The 13,821-nt window shown below is 41.7% G+C and overlaps 1 protein-coding gene across 1 annotated transcript in view; it reads right to left on the bottom strand.

Annotated features, from left to right (window-relative positions):
- LOC126248117 (katanin p60 ATPase-containing subunit A-like 1) overlaps positions 1–13,821 on the bottom strand; it is a 112,339-nt gene that overhangs the window by 67,593 nt on the left and 30,925 nt on the right. Inside the window, exons 2-4 of the mRNA XM_049948796.1 lie at positions 9,298–9,488; positions 5,050–5,146; positions 1,651–1,834 (exon numbers count right to left, since the gene is read on the bottom strand). Of these exons, the coding sequence (XP_049804753.1) occupies positions 1,651–1,834; positions 5,050–5,146; positions 9,298–9,488 (472 nt within the window). The remainder of the gene's footprint in view (positions 1–1,650; positions 1,835–5,049; positions 5,147–9,297; positions 9,489–13,821) is intronic.

The raw sequence follows: 13,821 nt of genomic DNA, 5'->3' as shown, positions 1-13,821 counted from the left end.
AACAAAATGACACTCTTCATTAACCAATTAAGTCACTAATTAAGAATTTGCATTATTTATCATAATTTCAAATATGTCACCTGTACTCATAAATAGGTAATTCCTTGTGTACACATACAAAATAGTACTGCATCCTTTTGTACTTGACCATTCATTACGTAAACCAACTTATTTCATGAACAAAAAGTTCATTCAATTTAGTGAACTTGAACCATACCATTTTATAAATACATACGTAGTTTCCAAAATTTAAAAATATTCATATGCAAGTCTAAATAGCCTACACCACCCAAAACTTTTCAGTCCTGGGCATGCTCAGACATGACTAACACCCTGGGACAATGTGCCACTCATTCTTACAATCAACATGTTTGTGGTTACTTGTACTCTCTTTTTAACTTCTTTGAGTCAATCAGTGGATAACATTTATTCAGATCACATATCTTTCTGTCAACATTATGAATGTCTGTGTATTGGTGCCATATATTTGGAAATCTGTTGTGTTAAGTATGTACACAGAAGCCAGTGTTGTGGCATTTTTCTGCCACAACTATGTTATAAATGTGGACAGTGAATTGTCATACTGATAATTTGGATATTGGAAGTGCGTGCCTGTGATAACATGTTATGGCTGCAAATGGACACAGTATCATCAAATGTGACAATAAATGTTGGTCAAGTCAAATCAATCAAAGGTTATGCTGTGTATGTTACTGGAGAAATTACCATAAAGCCAGTTTCAGCAATTTAATGATCTTCCAACAGTGAGATGCTGAATGCAAACAAGATATCACAAGGAGGTACCTTCCACACTATGTATAATTCTTAAACTGAGAGCTGTAAATGATGGGGTTGAAAGCTGTCAACCTAATGGAGAAATACAATAAATAATTTAAATAAATAATAAAAAAAAACTAGAAACAGTAAGTGCTTCACATTGTATCTGAGTATCATTCAAAGTTTCCATGACACAGAAACAGATTGTCAAAGATTTTTTTTTAAAGTGTGATTTTATTGTATTAGCCTCAAACATTTTACACACTCGACTTATAGATTTCATTATTAAAGTTAATACAGCAATATTAATAACGGAGTTGAAAGAAATGAAGTAGTTGATTAATTAGTTACTTCTGCACACTAGTCTTTTGAGATAAAACTAAATATTGTTTAATGTGATTTTTTGTTTCCTATCACCCACCCAAGAATACGGTAGGGGCCTAGGGGGCTCGTCTTCACCTTTCATATTGAGCAAAACTGCACATAAACAATTTTTCTATGCAGCAGTCCCAAACTATGGGTTCTACAAAGTAAAAAATCAAACTTGAAAAATAAGAGGCACCCGAATGCACACTTTAAGAAATACAAATCTATGAAATATGAAAAATCACTCTGGTCTGACAGGTTTCCCATGCTAAATGCGTTGCAAGTAAGGTAAAAAGTCTGCCATATAAGAGATAGAAATTGTAGTTTAATATAAAACTCTACACAAACACACTCACAGACAATATGTAAAAAGTAAGGATCTACCAACGTCAAACACTATTAAAAATGAACATTCTCTGAAGTAAGACCTGTAATGTCAAAACAGTCACATTTATCAACTACCAGATAGATAAGAAGCTTTAATTAATGAAAACCATAATGCCTTACTTATGCTCAACAGGAGTTGGTGATGGCCACACATCAGGGTCTCTTGGTGGTGGTGGTGGCCACACATCAGGATCCTTTCTCAAGGAAAGTGGCCAGTTTCGTCCATCATCGGAAGTAGAACGCAACAGATATGGTTCTGATTCATTGGTAGAAAGCATATCCTGGAGATAACGTGGTCTAATAGCTAGAACATAAACAAACTTATGTTGATTTCCAGGCATGATAATAGTAAATGAAAGTACTGTATTTCCAGATTTAGCATATCACGACACTATAGCTGCCTGCTTGGAAACTAAATTTTTAATTCTTGTATTTCCAATTTTTTAAAATAATTCCTTGACATCCAGCTGTAGTGTTGTAGGAGACTAATGAGAAATTGAAACTGGTAATCAAAATTTTATGTAAATTTCCAAACACAAGTATGCGTCTTTGCTTTTCTGTGTTCTAGATTCTGCCACCCACATGACCCCCAATCCATTTAGGACAAGAATGATACTACACTCCTGGAAATGGAAAAAAGAACACATTGACACCGGTGTGTCAGACCCACCATACTTGCTCCGGACACTGCGAGAGGGCTGTACAAGCAATGATCACAAGCACGGCACAGCGGACACACCAGGAACCGCGGTGTTGGCCGTCGAATGGCGCTAGCTGCGCAGCATTTGTGCACCGCCGCCGTCAGTGTCAGCCAGTTTGCCGTGGCATACGGAGCTCCATCGCAATCTTTAACACTGGTAGCATGCCGCGACAGCGTGGACGTGAACCGTATGTGCGGTTGACGGACTTTGAGCGAGGGCGTATAGTGGGCATGCGGGAGGCCGGGTGGACGTACCGCCGAATTGCTCAACACGTGGGGCGTGAGGTCTCCACAGTACATCGATGTTGTCGCCAGTGGTCGGCGGAAGGTGCACGTGCCCGTCGACCTGGGACCGGACCGCAGCGACGCACGGATGCACGCCAAGACCGTAGGATCCTACGCAGTGCCGTAGGGGACCGCACCGCCACTTCCCAGCAAATTAGGGACACTGTTGCTCCTGGGGTATCGGCGAGGACCATTCGCAACCGTCTCCATGAAGCTGGGCTACGGTCCCGCACACCGTTAGGCCGTCTTCCGCTCACGCCCTAACATCGTGCAGCCCGCCTCCAGTGGTGTCGCGACAGGCGTGAATGGAGGGACGAATGGAGACGTGTCGTCTTCAGCGATGAGAGTCGCTTCTGCCTTGGTGCCAATGATGGTCGTATGCGTGTTTGGCGCCGTGCAGGTGAGCGCCACAATCAGGACTGCATACGACCGAGGCACACAGGGCCAACACCCGGCATCATGGTGTGGGGAGCGATCTCCTACACTGGCCGTACACCACTGGTGATCGTCGAGGGGACACTGAATAGTGCACGGTACATCCAAACCGTCATCGAACCCATCGTTCTACCATTCCTAGACCGGCAAGGGAACTTGCTGTTCCAACAGGACAATGCACGTCCGCATGTATCCCGTGCCACCCAACGTGCTCTAGAAGGTGTAAGTCAACTACCCTGGCCAGCAAGATCTCCGGATCTGTCCCCCATTGAGCATGTTTGGGACTGGATGAAGCGTCGTCTCACGCGGTCTGCACGTCCGGCACGAACGCTGGTCCAACTGAGGCGCCAGGTGGAAATGGCTTGGCAAGCCGTTCCACAGGACTACATCCAGCATCTCTACGATCGTCTCCATGGGAGAATAGCAGCCTGCATTGCTGCGAAAGGTGGACATACACTGTACTAGTGCCGACATTGTGCATGCTCTGTTGCCTGTGTCTATGTGCCTGTGGTTCTGTCAGTGTGATCATGTGATGTATCTGACCCCAGGAATGTGTCAATAAAGTTTCCCCTTCCTGGGACAATGAATTCACGGTGTTCTTATTTCAATTTCCAGGAGTGTATATCATGACTTTTCTTGTTTGCAGACAAATTTGAACATATACCTGTGATTGTCACGTTTATTGAAGTTTTAAGAACACTGTTGTCTGCTGTAGTTGTCAATGATAGTATCTTTCCCATACACAAGTTTGTGGTGGGTCTTTACATTCTTTTGCTTTGTATGGCATAATTCCTTGTTATCCAGTAATACTTAGTATGGACCAATCTTTCTATCCATAATTTTCTGGATTTGTTATCACCAAGTGAAATACTGGTACTAACAAGATGAACTGCAATTAAACCTTCAAATTGTGATTCCACTGTGTCTTGCAACAGATATGATCTACTCTTTAAAAGAGATGACTACAACAAGACAACAACAACAACAACAACCACCAATATCTGGATGGTGTATGACTGCTGAATGGGACTGCAAGTATGCCAATTCCTGGGCAATGGGGAAAAAAAAAAACAATCTTCATGAAAATATCAATCCTGTCAACAAGAAGTGACCAAGGGACTTCCACAAGTTCATGAAAACCACCTCACTAAGTGCAATGAGAGTGGGTGGGTAGAGAGGAGCAAGACATCGCTGATAGTCTACAAACTAAGCACAGGCAAGTAATGTGATAAGGTATAGTATCATCCTCATTACAGGGCGAGTTGGCTTCTAATACAGATGCATGCCAGTCCAGTTAAAAGTACTTTTAAACATACAGGACTCCCTGTCCTATGAACTCTAAGATTTTTATGTGCAACCTAAATACATTCAAGCATTAAGTGAAAGAAGTTATCCATTTGAGAGATCTCTCTTTCACTGTCTCTCTGCACCATGACTATGATAATTTTCATTTCCATAGATAATGCTTGCGTTATGAACTGTCGTTAGCCTTAATTTTACACCCAACAGTTCTGGCCTTCCAATGGGAACATACAGAAGTTACAGCCACAAGCACACTGGTATCTTCTATTTCTGAAAGCCTTCTAATCACCAACACCAAACAATTTTTTTGTTGTTAATCTAAAACAAATATCACACCCACTTAATTAAAATTCAACTGGTCTAGATAACTGCTTTATCCCCATGTCATTTCATACAAACAAAGGGTCAGTGGGCAGGCTTTGCAACCTCTTTAGAGTGCCAAGTTCCAGCTCTGTGTATAGAAAGTAGGTAATTTTCTTTGTTACTTGCAATTCCCCTGTATAACAGATATAAGATTACTTCTTTCCTTGCACAGGTAAAACAAATTCTGATTTTAATGTACAAGCATTATCACCTTCATCAGAAGTAAGATGTAAACAGTATCACAGTCAGTAAAGTTAGCAGCATTTTCAACAAACATATCCTTATGCCAGCAAAAGGTGAATAGATAAACATAAATGAAAAACTAAAATGTATAACAGTACACAAAACGTAATTTACTTGGTAAGACAATTACATAAAGATGATAACACAAATTAATTAAGTAGCTGACTTTTGACATAGATTATGTAACTTACAAAGTGGGTGGTCACCCTGTGTCCCATATTTAATGAGTGTCAGTATTTTATCCAGGCTCTTGATATAGTCGTATTCAGCAATAATTTCAAGCTCATGCTGCAACAATAGTTTGGTCATTAAAAATTAAAAATATATATGTTTCTCATTAATAGTTTTAAAGTTACACATGTGGGAAATAAAACCAACTGAAAATTGTTTGCATTAACAACTACAACAACAATAATTCGTCCATAATTACTTACAGTTCAGCATATCATTATTTTTTGTAAATTCTAAACAATATCATGTCATAAATATAATGAATATATATGAAGAGTAGCACAAGAAATATTATTATATTGGTGCAAGTTATGAGGCACGCAGTGTGCCATACCGGTTCCTATCGCCGGCTGGTGTGCTGTGCATATTCATCATACTTTTTTATATTCTCTTTTACAAGCACAACTGTCTTAAGAATATATGAAGACCACAGAGTCAGTAAATTTTACTTGATGAAACAGTACTTACAACACTTGTTTGCTTGTATCAGCAATTATTCTAATTGCTCTCTTTTTACGCCTGCATATCCTATACAAGTTGCCTACAGGTGCCCCCACCTCAAATATTCAATCCTACACTGCAAATGTGAATTGTTGAATTCAGAATAGATCTGTCTGATAACAGGAGGTGGTGTTATATTTATGAGGTACTTTAATTAGTAAATGTTGTAGCTAATCATTCTACAGATGTAGCTGGGAGTCTGATACACAATACAATATACCTGGAAAATTAGATGAAACTGTGCCAATAGATTTCTATGACTGATGAGAAATTTCACCCAGTGTTGGAAGCTGTGGAGCTTTTTGCAAAATTACAGTGGAGAAATTAGAATGGGCATATTTAGTGAGAACCATCAAATCAATTTATTTTGACACACATTGTGCCTCAATTATGTCAGATACTACTGAAATGACTCCAACAAAATAATAGAATCAGACAAATTTGGATCGCTGTTGCAGACAACCTTCCAATCCAATAGAATTAATCATGCAGAAGCTCTTATGTTTGTTGGTAGGAAAAGTGCTGTACATAAAAAATAGTCACAAACATTCTAGCACATGACATTGTAAGTGCACCACCTTTTGCAGCACTGTTTGGGTGGGAGGCAGAGAGCACCTCCAATGATTGTATAAAGCTCTCACTGTGTTGTAAGACATCACATGAAGAGCTGCTCCAAACAGCATTCGAAAAAGAAAGAGAAGCCACAACAAGAGAGTAAAACCCAGTTTACAGTGAAAATGTGTGGATACTAGAAATACCATTTCAAGTAGGTGAAAAATTACATCAAAAAATTCCATAAACACTACATTGGCCCCTTTAAGATAGTTTCCAGAATGAGATTTTCACTCTGCAGCAGAGTGTGCGCTGATATGAAACTTCCTGGCAGATTAAAACTGTGTGCCGGACCGAGACTCGAACTTGGGACCTTTGCCTTTCGCGGGCAAGTGCTCTACCAACTGAGCTACCCAAGCACGACTCACACCCCGTCCTCACAGCTTTACTTCTGCCAGTACCTCGTCTCCTACCTTCCAAACTTTACAGAAGCCTGCCCCAGGCTGTGGCTAAGCCATGTCTCCGCAATATTGTTTCTTTCGGGAATGCTAGTTCTGCAAGGTTCGCAGGAGAGCTTCTGTAAAGTTTGGAAGGTAGGAGACGAGGTACTGGCAGAAGTAAAGCTGTGAGGACAGGGTGTGAGTTGTGCTTGGGTAGCTCAGTTGGTAGATCACTTGCCCGCGAAAGGCAAAGGTCCCAAGTTTGAGTCTCGGTCCGGCACACAGTTTTAATCTGCCAGGAAGTTTCATAGCAATACACAATCAACACACTATCAATACACAAACAACTCGATCTTTTCAGTCAGTGAGTCATGTTCAAAGGCCAAGGTGGAGGTCCTAGTAGCAGCCCTATTGTCATTTGGTCCCTTTTGAACACCACATACAGACGAAACGCACAACCTGTCCTCCAAATTGGCATGTAATCCATCATCAGTCTGTAAGAGGAGGTCATGGTGGAAGACTATACTCTGCAACCTATTGAGATGCGTATTGGGGGGGGGGGGGGGCGATAGTGACAGGAATGTCACCCAGCTTGTGACTGGCAAGCAGTGCTCGTGATTGGGCAGGGGATGACATTTTAATCAGAAATGAACCATTACTCATTTTCGAAATCACTGCTATTTCCCCAAACCTGTCCTCTAGGTGTTCAACAGCAATACCGGTTTTATGATCAAAAAGGAATCTCTGTCAGTCCAAGAGCAAACTAAGTACTGTGGGAAGTTGTTCTCCCCTTCATTGCCCTAGGTTCCTCTCACAGCACAGCCAGGGAAGGAAACATTTTGGGGTAATATCTCTTCCCGTTGTAAGAACCTTTTCCTTCAGAAGAGACTGCTGGGGCCATGCAGCCATCAGGAGAAGACAGTTTAATCTGATTCATATGTGAGTCATCCACCATGGTGCCATACACTCTGAACGGGGGCTCTCCCCACAAGGGCCACCCAGCCTCAGCAACAGCTACCTGGCCAGTAATCTGTAGTCCAGAGTCCTCATGCATCAGCCACAATGGGCACATACTGCTTGGCATACAAGGGAGTTTCCAGCCCAGGCACCAATAGTGCAATCCCTACATGGTCAGGGGGCTACCACACTGCAGGCACTCAACAAGCCCCCTCCCAATGGGATGGCTATTGTGTTACATTTAGGGCTTATTACCATTGCCACATAGAAATGTGTGAAGGTGGAATATACATTGCATTGGGCGATCTTTCCTGCATGATCCAGACTTCTGTAAAATTTAGAAGAATACTGGTACATCAAATCCACCAATGAGGACCACATAGTTTAGGATGAAAAAAAGAGTGTTAAGTGCTGGATAAGAAACAAAAAAGGAACATCCATAATCAGAAACCAAATCCAAGTGTGACTGGCACCAAGAAGACCATTCCATGGCAAGGCAGAGAGGGGACATAATAGTAGCTTACAGCACAGAAAGGGAAGTAGCCCTGCAAGGGTTGGGGCCCTGTCTTGGCCAAGTAGATACTCACAAGAGAGTTATGAGCACCTGGGAGATGCTGCTGGGAGGTAAGGAGATACAATTGTGTCACACGAGGTCACTATGGAAACTAAGTGGCTGGCGCAATATTACTGTTTACTGCTGGGGCATCACTATTCATATGTTGCTTGGCATTAGATACACTCTCTGATGAGACAAGAAACGACTCTTGCACATAAGCTGGCCAACAGAGAGTTTGGGTAAATTGTAACACAATCAGTGAAATGTGTGCCGATCAGCATGTTGGTTCTTTTTACACTGATTGTAATTCAGACTGTTTGTTACTGGCAGAACTCTGATAGTGTTTGGACTGGACTTGGACTGGAGTAGACTCATTAATCTAGGGTAGCTTGTACTGTCCTGAAAGTGTTCTGTAACACATCTCAAACTGTCTAATACATCCAAGTATGACTTTGTTAGTTTGTGCAAACTCACCTTTACAAAAAAATGTATCCCTTTCACACATTCACACAGACAATGCAATGACTCCACCATACTCTAATGCACGATTTGGCATGACGTGGTTCGATTAGTCTGTTTTTCTCTAAAAATATCTTAACTCGACATATTTCTTTCTATATGTTTCAAATAATGGTTGTATCTGCAATTCAAGAGCTTTTGGAGACTAGAGAATTTACTTACAACACGGTCATTCTTCCTCATAACAATCGAGGTCTTGGCACATGCTCAGCACGTTTGATGGATACATTGTACAGTTAGTATTGAGTGTACACCATGGTCTCCCAGTCTTGACTTGCTGATGGTAGAAACTGAGTCTGTGTCAATGTATGACAACTGCATTTCATTTTTTTTCAAAGATAGCTTACTATCAAACAGTATGCACTTTATTTTTGGACCCTTCTCATCTCGTATTAATTCAAAATCCAAATAGCTTTCAATTTATCCTGAATGCCAACTATTACAAAGTGTAGTTTTAACAAGATTTTTCACACCTGCGTGATTCGTAACTGGAACAAGTTCTAGAAACTTAACTCATTTAGAATATATACACATGTGATTAACAAACTGAGAAGCGTTCTGATTATTTCAGTGTAGCAGTCTAGACACAAAATCATATGAAAAGAACTCAACACCAATTCAGAGAAATAATATGTTTCAAATATTAAATCTAAATATATGTTTCCAGGTTTTGAAGAACATACCTGTGACCACCTGTCCTTCTGGAACTGATCTGTTATAGTTGCCTTAATTTTTGGTATTAATCTAAGTGTAAACTGATAATATAAATCTGAGGACTCGTACTTCCCTAACATAGCCTCTTCACGAGCTAATGTAAGATTTCGTTGAAGCTCATCAAGCATTGATGACATATCTGCTGATAATCTGCTGACATCTGTAATCGGTAGAATACAATTGCTGGATTAAACATGCCCCAACATTGGGTAAAAACATTTATTTAAGACATTATGAAACACACACACACACACACACACACACACACACACAAAACCACATTAATATTTTTTTAATATTTTTTCTTTGTCATATTCTCACCAAATGGATGTTGTGTCAGCTATGTAGGTGCTGTATATAAATATAATATGGGAGTAAATTTACTATGATGAGGTGTCAAGGTTACAATTTCAAACTTGTTAACACTAAAACAGAAAAATCATAAAACACTCAAAATGACAGATAAACTACACTTTTCTATAAGTCATTTGAACCACACTATATATTTTTGTCCTTGTTGCAATGGTGTATAGCAATAAAGAAAAATTAGTTTTTATAGCAATTTGTAATGAACAAAAGAAGAGCCCAATTTAACATAATTAAAAATTCTAGTGATTGCAGCACTAAAGCACTAATGCAAGGAAGTACAGACATACCTATGTGCTTACACTGTTCTTCACTGAGCACCATATCTGCTGTGGTATTGAAAGACTTACCATCCAACACATTGCAGAAAACAAAGGGAAAGAGGTGTTGTTGCTGTTTTTGTTAGGAATAGTGCCAAATGAAATAGTATTTATTTACACAATTTTTGTCTAGAGCAACATTTTGAAGCATATGCCATTGAACTGTTCATAAATTATTTTGACCACGGACTCTTGGCACCTTTGTGAAGCAGCTGCTCAATTTGACTGCACTTGTTTAAATGTGAAAGGAACATCGTAGTACTAGGAATTTCAATGTGGAATAGTGGGAAGACAGACAGATTGGAAAATTTTATGCACACCTAACAACCTTGTCCTAGTAGTCAATTCTCCCACCAGAGTAGCTCCAAATTCAAGTGCCATAATTGAAAACATTTTTGTAGCCCAAGGGAAAGTGAGCAGTATCATTATCAGTAATGTATTGAATGGTGTCTTGGATCATGATGATCAGAGGCTCCCTATTAATGCTATGAATATTTGCCAGAATAAAACTGAGCTCTACTGAAAAGTAGTTGGACTAATAAATGAAGAAATGAGTAAAGCCTATAAATCATGGCTCCAAGATATAAATTAGAAGCACATCTATTGCAAAAAAGATGTCAATTCCACATACAATCTGTTCAGCAATGAAATTGCAACAATATTTGAAGGTTTCTTTCCCAGAACAGATTTCAGAAATCAACCCAAGAAATCCATGAACAAGTCATGGCAAACAAATGGGATAAAAATATCTTCCCAACAAAGACAACACATGTACATTACATCCAAAAATTCAGGCAAAGTCTACACAAAAAATTAATACAAAAAGTACTATAAAATATGAAGCAAAATAATCAAATAATCATGACGTTCTTATTTTAGCAGTGAAACAACCAATCCTGAAATAAAATCAAGCAACCCTGAAATAAAACAAACAGTCTGGGATATAGGGGTAATAAGGAGTGAGACTGCTGCCAACTGTGCCTGTAAAACTGAAGACATCATTTTTAATACTGATGGTACACATAAGCAACCACAAGATCATTAACAAAATCTTTGCGAATTTTTTAAGTCTCCTAATCCTAATAGTTAGGTTAGTGTATCTCCCACCCCGTACATTACAAAAGGCAGGATGCTGTTCTTAATAGGGTGGTTGATCACCACAGATGGCAGTGCATGCTCTGCACTATGCTCCTTTATCACCAGAAGGCTGATAAAGAGTTCTTGTGGTAGGGTGTACCAGTCCTAAAGTAGCATGGCTGACACAGCAGGATGGTCATTGGTGCATGTAAACATGCTGCAACGTGTATCCCCACATGCTCGATGTGATAGGAGAACAGGCATGTCAGTCCATTTGCTGAATAGTTTCTGCTTGAAGAGCTGCTCCACCTGCGCAGTTTGATTCAGTCATACATTATCATCCATAAAAATGAAGTCAGGCCTAAGCGCATCCTTGAAAATATGCACATGGCAAAGGAGTACAGTGTCATAATAACACTGACCAGTGTGTGTACCATGTTCAGAGGCTCGGAGGTCAGTACACCCACACAACATTATGCCTCTCCACAACATACCACATCACCCACCAAAACGATTTATGTTCAACAATGTCCCTGCGTGCATTATGTACCCTCATACGGCGAGACGTGGGAACAGGTCCAACACTAAAAAATTATCGTACTGGTGGTAAATGTGTTTTGGTGTGGTGAGGCATAATGTTGCACGAACATATTGACCTAAAAATCTTTGAACACTGTGAACGCACTGATCAATGTCATTGTGAAACTGTACTACTTCCCCATGTGCACATTTTCAGGGATGTATTTGGCCCCGACTGCATTTTTATGGATGACAATATGTGACCACATTGAACAGCACAGATGGAGCAGCTCTAGCCATGAGAGGATATTCAGCAAATGAACTGGTCTGCCCATTCACCCAGCTTAAATACTATCAGGCACACATGGGATGTGTCAGAGAGAGAAATTGCAGCACATTCACATGCACCAACAACCATACAGTGGTTGTCAACTGTGCTGGAGGAGGAACTGAACACCCTACCACAAAAGCTCCTTACCAAACTAGTGGTCATCATGGGAACACATTGCAGATTGGCTGGTTGGCTGATGGGAGGGCTAAGGGAGTAAACGGCAAGGTCATCAGCTCCTCAATCCAGACTGTGACATCCATGACATACGTGTTCTGATCGTGAAAGTATGTAGGAGCAGCAACGCTGAGGCAGTGCAATACTGATGCTAGAATTCAGAAAGAATTTATGGATGATTGTATAGATTGGGCCAGGATGTAGGTCAGAGCAGATGAGGGGTCCATATGGCTCACCCAATAGCGAGAACAGCCCTATCCCGTGTCTGAGCCCCCCTAGCCCAATGGAGTGTGAAAAATAATGTCTTCAAGTCAGCAGATTCCGAAGAGTAAAACCGAAAAGACTAAAGATGAAATGAACATCAGTTGGACAGTCAGCGATAAAAACAAGAGAGAAAAAGGTAAGGCAGCATGTAGGCATCTCCAGAGCTCGGCAAGTAACAGGAGGGTTTTTTTTTTTGTGTGGGGTTTAAGGGCGCTCAACTACTGAGGTCATTAGCGCCCAGTCATAGTTGTTAGAGCACATGGAATCTAGTAAAACTCAAGGGGAGGGGGGGGGGGGACACCAGAAAGTCCTGCAGATAAAATAAGTAAAAAAGTTAGATGTCTTTGGACAAGCCAGTCAAAGTCATAAAACGCAGAACACGAGCAGCTGCTCGAGCGTCATCAGCTAAAATATCCGGTAAAGTAGATGGCAGGGACAGGACAACACGAGATTGTCTAAAGCGGGGACACGACAATAAAACATGGCGCACTGTTAACGTTTGACCACAAGGGCACTGCGGAGCTGGGTCACCGGAGAGCAGGTAGCGGTAGCTAAACTGGCAATGCCCAATCCGCAATCTGGTCAGAAGGACCTCTTCTCGCTGATATGGTCAGGAGGAGGTTGTCCAAGCAGTTGGGAGCGGTTTTACTGCCCGGAGCTTGTTTCCTTGGAGGGATGACCAAGCATCCCACCACGACGACACAAGCCTCTTACAAACAACCCCACGAACGTCAGAGGACGGGACACAATGGGAGGCTGGCCGAGGCAGGAGGACTGCAGCCTTGGCTGCAGCATCTGCAGCCTCATTCCCAGGCACTCCTACATGTCCGGGAACCCACAGAAAGCTGACAGGAGAACCATTACCAGCGAAAGAATGGAGGGACTGCCGGATCCGTTGCACCAAGGGATGGACCGGATAGGGAGCTCCAAGGCTCTGAAGAGCACTGAGGGAATCAGAGCAGAGTACATACGATGAATGGCGGTGGCGGCGGGCATACTGAACGGCCTGATGGAGAGCAAAAAGCTCGGCCGTAAAGCTGGAACATTGGTCGAGGAGCCGGTAGTTAAAGGTGGCGGCCCCGACGACAAAGGCACAGCCGACACCATCGTCAGTTTTGGAGCCATCGGTGTAAATAAAGGTGTGACCGGCAAGTCGAGCACGAAATTCGACAAACCGTGAGCAATACACTGCAGCCGCAGTACCCTCCTTCGGGAGTGAGCTGAGGTCGAGATAAATATGAACCGGAGCCTGCAGCCAAGGTGGTGTCGGGCTCTCACCCTCTCTGAAGGTGGTAGGGAGGGCAAAATCCAATTGTCGAAGCAGGCGACGGAAGTGGACTCCAGGGGGCAGCAGGGCAGACACATACAACCCGTACTGACCGTCGAGAGAATCGGCGAAGAAGGACTGATAAGAGGGGTGGTCGGGCATTGACAACAGCCGG

The sequence above is a fragment of the Schistocerca nitens genome, chromosome 3 (assembly GCF_023898315.1).
Source record: "Schistocerca nitens isolate TAMUIC-IGC-003100 chromosome 3, iqSchNite1.1, whole genome shotgun sequence".
NCBI lineage: Eukaryota > Metazoa > Arthropoda > Insecta > Orthoptera > Acrididae > Schistocerca > Schistocerca nitens.
Note: the sequence above shows the minus strand (reverse complement) of the source record. Positions and strands in the feature narration are given on the sequence as shown.